Source organism: Ailuropoda melanoleuca, chromosome 3 (assembly GCF_002007445.2).
Source record: "Ailuropoda melanoleuca isolate Jingjing chromosome 3, ASM200744v2, whole genome shotgun sequence".
In the NCBI taxonomy this organism is placed as follows: Eukaryota; Metazoa; Chordata; class Mammalia; order Carnivora; family Ursidae; genus Ailuropoda; species Ailuropoda melanoleuca.
In genome coordinates, this window is record NC_048220.1 from 117,541,735 (window position 1) to 117,556,303 (window position 14,569).

The 14,569-nt window shown below is 37.6% G+C and overlaps 1 protein-coding gene across 5 annotated transcripts in view; it reads left to right on the forward strand.

Annotated features, from left to right (window-relative positions):
- The window catches only part of LIFR (LIF receptor subunit alpha), a 75,124-nt gene that overhangs the window by 37,756 nt on the left and 22,799 nt on the right, over positions 1–14,569 (forward strand). For all 5 annotated transcript variants that reach the window (XM_034656982.1, XM_034656983.1, XM_034656984.1 and 2 more), the window contains 6 exons: positions 1,577–1,751; positions 3,593–3,847; positions 8,464–8,593; positions 9,033–9,202; positions 11,041–11,186; positions 12,367–12,529. In XM_034656982.1, coding sequence (XP_034512873.1) covers positions 1,577–1,751; positions 3,593–3,847; positions 8,464–8,593; positions 9,033–9,202; positions 11,041–11,186; positions 12,367–12,529 — 1,039 coding nt within the window. The remainder of the gene's footprint in view (positions 1–1,576; positions 1,752–3,592; positions 3,848–8,463; positions 8,594–9,032; positions 9,203–11,040; positions 11,187–12,366; positions 12,530–14,569) is intronic.

Genomic DNA, 14,569 nt, shown 5'->3' on the forward strand with positions numbered 1-14,569 from the left:
TATAAGTGATTAGGTTGGGCTATCTAGTTGGCAAAATCTTAATACTGTTTTTTTAGGTTTTTATCTTGACCTGTTCATATGCCCCAGAAAAGTTGATTTAGATCCCTACCTGGTGAGTAGCAACTCTGCCATCAGTTATCCTGGGGACTGAGTAGGAGAAGAAGGCAGGAGCACCCCAGCCTTCATAGTGCATAGGTTAGCAATCCCTTGTATTTGGTACAGTATTCCCCATTTTCTGCTCTTTCTGAGGTTCTTCCTTCCAGAGGTGTTCTGTCTTACGTTTCCAGGTCATAAATCTCCATTCTGCCAAAATGGAGAAGGTTAGTCTTTTGGTAGCGCAAAATGTGGGCGGGATATCTGGGTACCTAACATCTCTTTAGACAACTTTGAAGCAGTCTTCTGCACCTCACCTTCACCGTGGATTTCCAGGGGAGCCTGGTACAGCCCCTTCTGGAGCCCTTTGGCATTTCCATGATAGAAATCAGGTTGTTTCTGCCTTTTCCATTGGAGGCTTAAGATTCAGCTTTCTCAGGTCTTCTGAGTCCATTACTGTTGTCCGTCAGCTCTCCAGTATTTAGAATTTCATTGGTCTTGTTTCTTCTGTTTTTTGCCTTTGTGCATCTGTGCCTTTAAAAAAAAAATCATCTGTGTACTTTTGCTTTAGAGACATTTCAGAAGGTAAGAGGGGGGGAATATAGTTATTTAATCTGTTGTCTTTAACTGGAGGCCCCAAGGTTTCTTTTAGTAGGTCCTCGATATTTGATCAAAATCCTTCCCATTTTTCACAGTTGAGATTAATATTTTATCTAACTATAAGCTACATATTTAAAAATAAAATTTTAAACATGTAACATAAAAAATATCTAATCTAGGGGCGCCTGGGTGGCACAGCGGTTAAGCGACTGCCTTCGGCTCAGGGCGTGATCCCGCGTTATGGGATCGAGCCCCACATCAGGCTCCTCTGCTATGAGCCTGCTTCTTCCTCTCCCACTCCCCCTGCTTGTGTTCCCTCTCTCACTGGCTGTCTCTATCTCTGTCAAATAAATAAATAAATAATCTTAAAAAAAAAATATCTAATCTGAAACAGTTACTTTGTTGGGATGCTGCTCCTCACTTTGCCTTTAACCCTTGGAAGTACCAATTAATGTTTTCTCGGTGAAAGATGGAGATCATTTTTGGCAATGGTACATTTGTCTGTGAGCTGTATTGAATGTTTTGGAATATTGACGTCACGTATAATCATGCAGCGGAGCCTAACGATGAAGAAGTAAGCAGGTGCACTGCTTGTGATGAGCACTGGGTGGTGTGTGGAATTGTTGAATGACTATATCACACTGTATGTTGACTGCACTGGAGTTAAAAAAAAAAAAAAACAGAAGTAAACGTAAATGAATCATGATTCTTGTTCCGGTAACTCTCCTATTATGCCTCATAGAAAACGGAGATGGTTGTACAAAAAGGCAGACCTTTAACTTAGTGGTGACTGTATACAGTCTATTGCGTTTTTTAAATCAGAAGGGAAGCAGAACATATCACTACTCAGCAATCTTATTTTGTGTTTGTGTTTGTTTTTTAGCTGACCTACAACACAACTATGAATGGGAAAGATGCAGTTCATCACTGGAGTTGGACCTCAGACATGCCCTTGGAGTGCGCCACTCATTCTGTGGGAATTAGATGCTATGTTGACGATCCTCATTTCTCTGGTCGCAAAGAGTGGAGTGACTGGAGCCCACTGAAGAACGTTTCTTGTAAGCCTACATTTAAAAAGCTTTTGTCTCAAATGAATTAGGTTAGTCTTGCTGAAGTAGTTAGGTCTAGTTTAAACTTTCAGTTCTGCAGATGCCATTTGGCTTCATGAAGGTCACCTGGGGATCTTACAAGTCTCTGTCCCAGAACATTTTGATTCAAAAACTCTGAGATAGGATTCAGGAATCTGTATTTTTAATGATCTTCTGAAGTGATTAGATAATCCAGGTTTGAAGATCACTGTGGTAGGCGTTGAAGAACATTTTTAAAAATTTTATATAGATGTTATTGGGATCAAGTCAATAGTAAAAAAAAAAAAAAAAGGCTCCTAGTTTCTTGTCCACAGAGCAGATCTCTATGAGTTGCAGAGTTATTGCAGAGAACATGGAGATCTGTAAGTATACCCCAAATCATCTGTCTATTGAATGAAACTTGTACGCAGGTAGAATGTTGGCAGTGTGAGAGAAGCCTAGAAAATTGTTGATGGTGAAATGAAGTCCTTCAAAAGGCTGGTTATCATTGTAGATTATCCACTGTAATGACCACATGGAGAAATTGATCAGAGGAAGGAAGAATGGAAGCACATAGATAAGTAAGGAGGATCTTGTTGCAGTTTAGCAAAAGACAGTGAAGGCTAAAGTAGGGCACTTAGGTCTGGAAATGAAAAGGGGGAAAAGGTGTGAAAACACTGAAAAGACAGAATTAAAATTAGTGACTATTCATTTGGTAAGCGAGAAATAAAGCCAGAGGTGACTATTAGTTTGGGCAGCTGAGTAGCTGGTGATGCCCTCCACTGAGACAGAAAATATATGAATGACTTAGGTGGGAAAGATAAATTCATTTTTAATATGTTGACCTTGAGGTACTTAATGAAGTGTCCGGGTAGTGCTGTCTCAGGCAGTCAGAGATACAAGTCTGGCATTCAAGTGATTACTAGGAGCTGGAGAGACATATTTGAGAGTCATCAACATATATGTGATGTGAAATTGTTTAAATCTAGAGGTTAACATACTCAGAGAAAGAGAAATGGGGACCAGGGACACATGTCTTACAAGCTTGTATGTCTAAGGGTAGGATGGAAGAAGAGGAGCCAGCAAAGTGGAGGACAGTAGCCAGAGAGTTAAGAGTAGCCCAGGAGAGTAGAGTGGTGCAGAACCCAAGAGAGGCAGAGTTTTGAGAAGCTAGAGCGTAGGCAGCATACGTGGTGCTGTGGATGTCAAAGGCAAGGGTTATTGAGCAGTGGTCATTGGACTGAGCAAATATATCAGTGAGCCACTTTAGTAGAATGCTCAGGGTAGAAGCCAGTATGTGGTAGATTAAAGAGTAATAAGTAGATAGAAAGGAAACTAGAGATAATTAAAAAGGTCGGACATTTAGGAAAATAAAAGCAAAGGTGTGGCTTTAACCTGCGGAGAGTTGGGGTTAAAGAAAAAGTGCCGTTTAGGATGTGGAATACTTATATATTCAGGCTGATGAAAAGTAGGAAGACTGCCCTAAATACGTAGAAATCATTTCAAAGGAATGGAATTATTTAATGAGTGACTTATTCTTGTGAAATTTTCACGTGTGGATATAAACCCATTTAGTTTGAACCTTCAGACTTCTTAGACATTAACCTGTGACCTTGGGCATTAGCCTGCAATCCCCTCTGTTCCCCCGTTATTGGCCATAAGTAGATAAAACATACGTGGTTTTTATTTGTTTCTTGTATATGTCTTGCTCCTTTGAAAGCTCCTTTGGGCCACCATTATTACAAAACTCTTTATAGTATGTTTTATATACACTGGGCTATCTTATGGTAAAAGACTTCTAAAGTATTTGTAATTCCTTTTGTTCTCTCTAGGGTCACCTGATTCTCAGACTAAGGTTTTTCCTCAAGACAAAGTAATACTTGTAGGTTCAGATATAACATTTTGTTGTGTGACTCAAGAAAAAGTGTTATCAGCACAGATTGGCCAAACAAATTGTCCCCTTATCCATCTTGATGGGGAAAATGTGGCAATCAAGATCCATAATATTTCTGTTTCTGCAAGTAGTGGAACAAATGTGGTTTTCACAACAGAAGATAACATATTTGGAACAGTTATTTTTGCAGGATGTAAGTATATAATATTAAAGAGTTCCTATTGATCTGTTTTGATCCTCTTTAAAAGCTTTAATGCTGTTTCCAGGGANCCGGGGAAGGGAAAAATTTTTTTTTTTTTTTTTTTTTTTTTTTATGAGGACACCAGAATTTTTGCTTGTTTTAAGATGAGTCCTAAGCTCATTTTCTGTATATTTGTGTTTATATAACTTGTAGTTTTTGTAAAAAGATTGAAACATCCAGCTGCTTAGTTTTAAATTCTTAGTTAACAGTTTGTTGAGTCAAGGGTAGTTTGTATATATTTTTAATCCTACATTGTTTAGGAATTGTTTCATATACTGTTGACCCTTGAACAAAAGAAGTTTGAATTGCATGGGTCTGCACGGATTTTTTTTTTTTTTTAAGATTTATTTATTTTAGAGAGAATGTGTGCACAAGAGATGGGGCGGGAGGAGCAGAGGGAGAGAATCTTCAAGCAGACTTCCTGCTGAGCGTGGAGCCTGACATGGAGCTTGATCTCACCACCCATGAGATCATGACCTCAGCCGAAACGAAGAGTCAAACGCTTAACTGACTAAGCCACTACATGGATTTTTTTCAGTAACTACAGTACAATACTGTAATTGCATTTTCTCTTAAGATGTTCTTAACATTTTCTATAGCTTTATTGTAAGAATATAATACATATTACATACAAAATATGTGTTAATCAATTGTCTATGTTACAGGTAAGTCTTCCAGTCAACAATAAACTACTAATAGTTAAGTTTGGGGGGAGTCAGAAGCTGTATGTAGAGGTTTTTGGTTTTTTTTTTTTTAAGTTTATTTGTTTTAGTAATCACTACACCCAAAGCGGGACTCAAACTCATGACCCTGAGGTCAGTGTTGCATGCTCTTCAGACTGAGTTAACCAGGTGCCCCTGTATGTCGATTTTTGACTGCATACGAGGTAGTGCTCTAACCCCTGTGTTATTCAAGGGCCTGCTCAAAGTCAATTTCCCACCTAAAACACACCTTTTAAAATTAAAATTTAAACATACCTTTTAAAACATCCCCCAATTAAAGAAACTGATGATTTTACACAAAATCTTTCAATAGTGTCACATATGCTTCTCTAACTTTTAAAGTAATATATTTGAGAAGAAGAGAGCAGCTGGAGGACAGGCACGGCAGGGCCCTCTCTCACTGTGTTCTGTGTGTAACACATGCTTCACGGACAGGGACTTCTTTATTAACATGGTCATTCCTGCAGTCCTACAGTTCCACCTTTCCAAAAGTTGTGTGAGGGACTGCCCTATTTCTGTAGCTTCTCTTGAATGTCCACAGAGAATTCTGTGTTTCGAGTGCTTCTGTCCCCTCTCCCGTGGTAACTGTGATGTGACGCACTAATGGCTTTGCCCCCAGCAGCGCTTGCTTCCCTTCCTCCCCGCATTTGGAATCAGAGGCTGAGTTCAGTCTAAAGGGTCTCATCAAAGTGTGTGGAATGTAGTGAGTGGGGTTTGTGATTTTCTTTTGATCGTGTGGTGATTTTTCTTACTTTTTTTTTTTTTTTTTTTTTTTTTTTTTTTTTGATTCTCAGCTGTGCTCTAGACCAGCAGCTCTCCATTTCTCTTTTCCTTCCGGTGAAACTTAGGATGAATTATGTTGCATTGCTGCTATATTCCCAAGGGAATAACCAGAATTAGATGCACTTCTCAGTTTGATGGCTGTAACCTTACTCTCTTTTTGTCTTCCCAGAAATGCATTTTGGAGTTCAAGTGAGAGTGAGATTATGTTCAAATTTAAACTTTAGAAAATCTGTTTCCTAATGGAATTTTAGGGAAGGACTTGCAACATTCTTCACAAATGATCATGGAGTATAAGTTAAGAACCAGTGGTACATGGAGTGAGGCTACTTTATGATAAGTGATATCAAAAAGTGAGAGATCCACTTAAAAGTACGAAAGACAAAAATTAAAACTCAGAAGATGAGACTGTTCATCAGGTTTTTATTATTTCCAGTAGGGTTCTACTCTTCTATCATAATAGTAGAACAAGCCTATTTAATTCATAATTTAACATTCATTTATAGCATTTGGGGGTTGAAATACTCAATATTTGTCAACTCAGAAGCGGTAATAGAATTTCGCTTCAGAGGAATTTCTTTAGGAACTTAAAACAGCAAGGGCAGGGGCGCCTGGGTGGCACAGCGGTTAAGCATCTGCCTTCAGCTCAGGGCGTGATCCTGGCGTTATGGGATCGAGCCCCACATCAGGCTCCTCTGCTGTGAGCCTGCTTCTTCCTCTCCCACTCCCCCTGCTTGTGTTCCCTCTCTTGCTGGCTGTCTCTATCTCTGTCGAATAAAAAAAAAAAAACAAAACAGCAGGGGCATTTGTGGTGTGAGTTAGGGGTTAAGATTCATTATTTTCTTTCCCTTATGTGGATTTCCTGTTAACCCACCATATATTGAAAAGACACAATCAAAACTTGCCAGGATTTTGTTTTGAGTTACATTAGATTTATTAATTTAGGAGACCACTTTAGGAGAATTTTCATTCTCACTATACTGAGTTATCCAAACGAGGCACATGTATATCTTTTCATTTAGTTAGGTCTTCTTTGATTTATTTTAGTGATAGAGAAGGTCTTATATATCCTTTAGAAAAATTATTCCTAAGAGTTTGATGTTTGGTGCTAATAAAAGTGGCTTTTTTTCCTCTTCATTTTATTATTGTAATTGCAAATACATTTATTATGCAGCAGACAGAACAGTTATTTACCAATACTTGTCAGTGTTTATGCGGGAGCTAATTTAGTTATAAGCAAAATCTTTTATAAACACTATGCGTTCAGTAATCATTCAGAGTTATTTTCATAGATAATGCCACTTCAGCATTAAAAATTGACCTAAGTATTAATCTTTCGTCATATTTAAGAATTTTAAAATACTACACTGTGACATAGAGCGTGTAAATATTTGTCACATGTCAAATTTCCTACTTCTCATTTGAAAATATTTTCATAAAAAATGGCTTTGTTTTTTAAATTGCATTTTCTTTTTGCTGGTAATACAATTGATTTATACTTAGTTTTTATCCAGCTTCAGCTGATTCCTTTGTAAGTTAATTTCTTTGAGAACAGTCAGTACATTACCTTTCAAATATTGACTTCTCATATTTTTTCTCCATCTTTGCTTCCATGTCTTTCTATTTCGCTTCCGTTATTTGGATTTTTTTTAATAATATTTTTTATTATATTATGTTAGTCACCATACAGTACATCCCTGGTTTTTGATGTAAAGTTCGATGATTCATTAGTTCCGTATAACACCCAGTGGACCATGCAATACGTGCCCTCCTTACTACCCATCACCAGCCTAGCCCATTCCCCCACCCCCCTCCCCTCTCAAGCCCTCAGTTTGTTTCTCAGAGTCCAGTTATTTGGATTTTAACTATTTCAGTTTAACATATCTGCCAAATACTAAAACAATCAGCATTTTAAGTATACCCCAAAATTTGGTATGTCATTTTAATAAAATGAAAGTTTAGCCTTAGATTAAAAAGTTTTCAAAACAAGTCTAAGAACTGTTTTAAAGATTAGATTTAGTTTTTAAAAAATAAAATTATTTTACAGAATTTGCAACAAGTAGATAATTGTTTTTTTATTTTTTTATTAATTTTTTTAAAGATTTTATTTATTTATTCGACAGAGGTAGAGACAACCAGTGAGAGAGGGAACACAAGCAGGGGGAGTGGGAGAGGAAGAAGCAGGCTCATAGCGGAAGAGCCTGACGTGGGGCTCGATCCCATAACGCAGGGATCACGCCCTGAGCCCAAGGCAGACACTTAACCACTGTGCCAGATAGTGAAAGATAATTTGGTAGATAAGATAAATATGACAGAGAATACCAGTTTCTATGTATGCTTGATTAAACATGAATACAGAAATATCAATTTCTATAATTAGTGTCCAACTGCAGAATTTTCCATGATTACTTTAAAGGTCTAAGACACGTGTACACACAAAAAACCCAAACATCTTTCTTTTTTCTAGTTTTGCCCCTGCAAAACCAGAGGGAATGTTCCAATAAAGAACAGAAAGAGAAGAGCAATAGTCACTTTGAACATAGGAAGATGCGGAATTTTACCAAGAGATACTTTGTAAATAATAGTCATTGTAACTTATTTAAGAACTCAGACTTGCAGCATGGCTGGTGTTGACCTTTAATCTGAGTTGGTACTTCTTTTCAAATCACAGTATTTACATGACACATAATAATACTTTTAGCCTATAGATTTTTCTGATTTGTTGGATACAGCTTGCTTTGAGAGATTTGGTAGGATTTAAGGGGGAAAAAATGTCTTCAGGTTGTTTTTGGGAAGTTTCCAAATAAGCTAGTAGTCATTCTGCAGTATATTTTAATCCATCATTTCTAACATAATATGAACTCATAAGAAAAATAAGAAAGACTCATAATAAGAAAAACATGCTACAGAAAGCATGGCAATTCCTGCATTGTTCAAAAGGTAAAATGTAAACTAAGTTATTTCATTTCTAAAGGAAATTGTATAAAATATAGTTAACATTATAAAACATGTTTTCAGGGAAAATATATGTAACCCATAAGTAACGACATTTTTTTTTCCTATTAGATCCACCTGATATTCCTCAAAAACTGAATTGTGAGACCTATGATTTAAAAGAGATTGTCTGTACTTGGAATCCAGGAAGACCAACCGCATTGGTGGGCCCACGCAATACAAGTTATACTTTATTTGAAAGGTAAAGGTCACCAGGGAAAGATGTCGGACAGCGAGGAGCACATTGGAGGGTATTAAATGACATAGGGAAATGTGGATCTCATTTATGTTATGAGTAAAATATAAAACCTAATATGCTGTATAAAATTGGATGTACCATAAATACTGCAAATGACATGCACACAGACTAGATTCATATGCTTTTTTAAAAAACCCTAGAAGAACCCTCAAATATGACTAGAGACTGTTGCTAGGTAGTAGGCTTCTGGTCGATTATTTTCATCTATTTTCTGAATCACATATATTTTCTTCATCAAGTACGTAGTATATCTAGAATTAGAAATATAAAGTTTTAAAAAAGATTAATTATTAGAAATTTACCCATTCATTTTTTTCCTGAAGTATTTATCGCTCTTGCCATTTTGAAATGATTTTAATATTATTGCTCTCTTAATTCATAGTTTTTCAGGGAAATATGTTAGATTTAAAAGAGTTGAAGCACCAACAAATGAAGGCTATCAGTTATTCTTTCAAATGCGTCCAAATCAAGAAATATATAATTTTACTTTGAATGCTCGCAATCCTCTGGGTCGATCGGAATCAACTATTTTAGTTAACATAACTGAAAAAGGTAAGCTGCTGCATAAACTAGTGTCTTGAAAATAATTTTAGAGTGGTAAAATGTTTTGAAATTAATGAAAAGTGCTTCTAGGGCTTTTTTATAATTTTCTGTATAGTTAATTCTGTAAGTTTTATTTTAAAATCCTTAAAATGTATAATTTCAAATTTCACCATTTTATTGAATTCAGATAAAAATTTGTATTAGTCATTTGCATAGAAATTTTAGGTGGCTTTTCTCTAATAGTTTTTGATAATTGAAAAAAATTTTTGTCCAATTTTTAAAAACTTATTTTTTCAAAATTTTTTTATTTTAATATAATTATAGACTCACAAGTGGTTGCAAAAATAATAAACCCTGTGACATCTCACCCGGCTTTCTGCATTTGTGATGTCTCATTAACTACAGTACAGTTTCCAAATGAGGCAGTCGACGGTGATACCATACTGTAAACTAGACCAGTGAACTAGACTACTGGCCTTGCTCAGTTTTCACAAGTTTCTGTGCGCATGTAGAGTGTGTGTGCGTGGATGTGCTTCTGTGCCGTTGGATCCGTGTATGGATTCACAGAACCACCAACACAGTCAAGAAACAGAACTGTTCAGTCTCCACAAAGAGACTTCCTCTTGCTGCCCAGCTAGCCAACTCCCCCACACTTCCCCACTCTCACCACCCATGCTCCTGCATCCCTGTCCCCAGGCAACATCTACTCAGTTCCTCGTCTCTGGATTTTGAAGTGTTGTATAAAGGGTATCATACAGTACCTAACCTTTGGAGATTGATACTTTTTACTAAGGGTAATGTCCTTGAGATCCATCCAAGTTGCTGTGTATATCAGTAAACGGTTTGTTCCTTTTTATTGCTGATGATTCTGGAATTTTTACCAGCCCTATTATATAGCTCAAAATAGGAATAAAATATGGTCGGTCTTCTTAGCATTCATTCCTGTGGGCATTCCACTGCATCGGCTTCTAGCGGGCTCTGCAAAGCACAGAGCACTGGCCTACGTAGAGGCCTTCTCGTAGACACTCACAGTCCATGGAGAAAGGCTTAAACCAAGTGTGTTACAATAGGGGCTAGCAAGTGCTTATCAGATGGTCTTGTCCTGTTTGTAAATGTAAGTACACTTCTGTTAATTATTCCTTCTCATCATTTTTGTTATTTCCTGGTTTTTCCTAAGGTCAGAACAGCTACAGTTTGTACTTGAGTGGTAGCGTTTGTGTGTACTTGTCTGCCCTCTGCCTTTCAACCTTACTTTCACACGATTCCTTCTTCCCACTCACGTCGGCCTGTGCGCTGTCACTGCGTCGTGCGCAGTTTGTTTCACTGTCGTACGGTGTTCTTGCCAAGACCCCAACCGGAAGTTCTCTTCTGCATCCATTTTGCCAGTTTTAGTCAGTTTCTTCCTTCAAAGCTCATTTTCAGTCCCGTCTTCACTCTAAGACTTTCCCTACCACACTTGTATCTCAATTCCTGTAGCCACTAGAAATACCACACATTTCCAACTTAGCATATATACTGTTGTTCATCGTGTCTCTTTTTTTTTTTCCTTTGTCACTCTCCAAATAAATTAGGGGCTCTGTAAAGATAGAGATTATGATCCTACTACCTTTTAGTATTCCTGATGCCAGCCTAAGAACCTTGAGAGTGGTTGGTCTGTAAACACTGTTGGCACGATACCAGCAGTAAAAGTGAGGCTCGTGTATGCCACAAGTACTGAGTGGAGTATTGTTGATTGGTACTAATGACACCTCTCTCGTTTCTTGGTTTTTTTTGTTGTTGTTTTTTTTAATTGTCATTTGTCATATTAGTATCTTTTTAAAAATAATCTTTACAAATTATATTTACAGTCTATCCTCATATTCCTACTTCAATCAAAGTGAAGGATATTAATTCAACAGCTGTTACACTTTCCTGGCATTTACCAGGCAACTTTGCAAAGATTAAACTTTTATGTCAAATTGAAATTAACAAAACTAACTCAGTTCAAGAATTGGTGAGTAAGATTTTTCTATAAACTTCCTTTGAGGTTACTTTAGATAAAATAGTTTTCGAAAAAATTAAGGAAATTGATATGCCTAAGCTCTCAGATGATTTATTATAGAAATTTACTAAGAACTAAGACTCCATATATCAATGTAATGACAGCGTTATATTTAGCACTTGAAAACAGTTATAATACTGGGTGTTATAGAACATGAGCTTGACTTTTATACTCAGAATGTTTCCAGGTCTACTGTAGTACGTGGCACGTTTGTAAATGAATGAATGGTTTTTGCCATAACCTTTAGCATCAGTTAATGGACTGATAAGCACCAGAGAGATGTGATTTTTAAAACTGCCAAGTGCAGCAATAAGAGCAAGTTCTAAGTCAGAATGCGGTTGTTATAAGTCAGAATGTGACTTTTTAATACATTTCAGATACTTAGCTTGACTTTGTTCTATACCATCTTGTAATTTGTGGTAAGTCCAAAATAAAAGATATTGTAATGAAAATATTCATTTGGAGACTGAGACGATTGCTAGAAAATCAGTCAAATGCCAGAATATAACCCGAAAAACTCCTTTGTAATTAGTAATTGGCAGCTCAGAGGATTTCTTGAGGCATGCGGATCCTCAGATTTGCTTAAATTGTTTCATTTTAATTTTATGTAATTTAAATAAGAATTTGTTGAATACTCTACATGTTTAGCGCCATACTAGAGGTTCTCAGTGCCCTATTAAAAAGATACATAAGATGATGCCTGCCTCAAAGAAGCTTCCAAATATAGTTGACTAATGTATTTAATCCTCAAGGTCATCTTAGATTACTAAAGTGTATTAAGGCTTGTTGTGTTGCCAGTAGCCATTGACCAGTGAACAAGACTCCGTCATCCTCTCTGCATAACTTAATTGATCATTATTATTTAGATCCAGTATTTGAATTAAAATGACACCTAAATATTGTTTATTGTTACTACAGAGCATAATTTCACAAATTTCATATTTATGTAAAAATTAAAATACTTTGGTGGATGAACTGTGTTTAGTTTTATAAAGGTAAATTCATGTGGACATTTAGTCAGTTTATGTTATAAATTTGGGTGGCTTTCTTATCAAAAAAAGTGTGTGTGTGTACGGATGGATTCTTACGTGACATTACATATACATACGCATATTGATTTGCTTTCTAATAGCGGAATGTCACAATCAAAGGAGTAGAAAATTCAAGTTATCTTGTAGCTGTGGACAAGTTAAATCCATACACTATATATACTTTTCGGATTCGCTGTTCTACTGAAACTTTCTGGAAATGGAGCAGATGGAGCAATGAAAAGAAATATTTAACCACAGAAGCCAGTAAGTTAATGAAATAATTCATAGCTCATTATTACTGTGGATCTTGAAATTTTACAACTTATTTTTAAAGAAAATGTCACTAAAGTGAGTAAAAGGAGAATGCTTGTATTGTGAAATTATGTAATAATATCTCCTAGTAAAATATCCAGTCATCTTAAATGGTGGCTCTAAGGTTTGTGATAATACGAACAGCTGCTTGGCCTGTTTTGTGTGGAAAGACTAGGCCCTGTCTGCAGGTTGTTTGCAGCTGTCCTAAAATGATGAAGAGGAAACAAACTCGAAACTGTGGTGAGATTCTGGGTTATTTCTCTGACACTCTTTCCTCCTTTCCTAGAATTTTAATAACCTATTTAGATTACTTTACTGAAGACAATTGTCAATAAAGAGAATTTTTTGGAATTTTTATTTGTGACCTAGGCCTGAGCAATGGATGGGGCCAGAGGTCTTGAACTTCAGTTTCTGCGGTACACGGAGGTCAAAATAGGTACAAAAGTAGGTAACTGGTTTTCTGAGTATGATAATTTCCAAAGATGGAATGAGATTCTATCCTTGAATAATCAGATGGCAGCTTTAAAAGTCAAGAACAAAAAACTTAGAGATAGGTATAATTTTCAGGAGTCATTCAACAAAAGATAACAAAAGCTTTATTTGCACTAGATAATATAAGGAATATAAAACTTCTTCCAGGGGTGCCTGGGTGGCTCAGTTGGTTAAGCATCTGACTCTTGATCTCAGCTCAGGTCATGATCTCGGGGTCCTGGGATCGAGCCCCACATCAGGCTCCACAGTCAGCGGGGAGTCTGCTTGAGGATTTTCTCTCTCCCTCTCCTTTTGCGCCTCCCCCAGTTCATGTGCACATTCTCTCTCTCTCTCTCTCTTTCTCAAATAAATGAATCTTTTTTAAAAAACTTCTACCAAAAAATTAATGAACAATAAAACAAAAAATGGTAGATGTTAATCCAGATTTTTGCCTCTCCACATGAAGGAAGATGAGAGAGATGAGAGAAGCTTTGTGATATATGTCAAAAACCTTGGATCGGGGCACCTGGGTGGCACAGCGGTTAAGCGTCTGCCTTCGGCTCAGGGCGTGATCCCGGCGTTCTGGGATAGCCCCACATCAGGCTCTTCCGCTATGAGCCTGCTTCTTCCTCTCCCACTCCCCCTGCTTGTGTTCCCTCTCTCGCTGGCTGTCTCTATCTCTCTGTTGAATAGATGAATAAAATCTTAAAAAAAAAAAAAAACAAAAAAACCTTGGATCATCAGAACTGAATCCTGTGCACGAGTCCAGAAAGGGAGTGTGTCAGTTATCTGTTGCTACCTGACAAATTACCCTACAATTCAGTGGCTTAAAACAGTAAACATTTATTATCTCACAATGATTGTGAGTCAGAAATTAGGAAACAGCTTAGCTGAGTGGCTCTGGCTTACAGTCTCTCATGAGGCCACAGTGTGGATGTGGATGGCGGCTGCAGGCTTGCCCGGGGCTCACGCAGAGGCTGTTCCTCACCATGCAGGCCTCTCCGTAGTGCTGCAGAGTGTCCTCATAACATGGCAGCTAGCTCCTCCTAGACTTGGTGAGTAGAGGCAGAACGTGGCAGCCTCCACAGTGCCTTTTATGACCTCACCTCAGAAGGGAGCTACCATCGTATCTGTCATACCCTGTTGGTCACACAGGCCAATGCTGTTATGGTGTGGGAGGGGACCACACACGGGCGGGCATACCAGGAGATGTGACCAATATCACCGATCATTTGGAGACTGGCTTCTGCAGGAGCTTTTGCCTTTAGTTGATGAGCTGCTATTGCCAAGAGAAAACGTCATTTATACCTCACTGAGACGATAGCGTTAATTCACTTTCCAGGTACTTACTGAGGGGCGCCTGTGTGACTCAGTCGGTTGAGTGGCTGACTCTTGGTTTTAGCTCAGGTCATGATCTCTTGGCTCATGGGATTGAGCCCCATGTCGTCGGGCTCCGTGCTCAGCAGGGAGTCTACCTGAAAATTCTCTCCCTTTTCCCCAGCGCATTCGCGTGCATGCTCA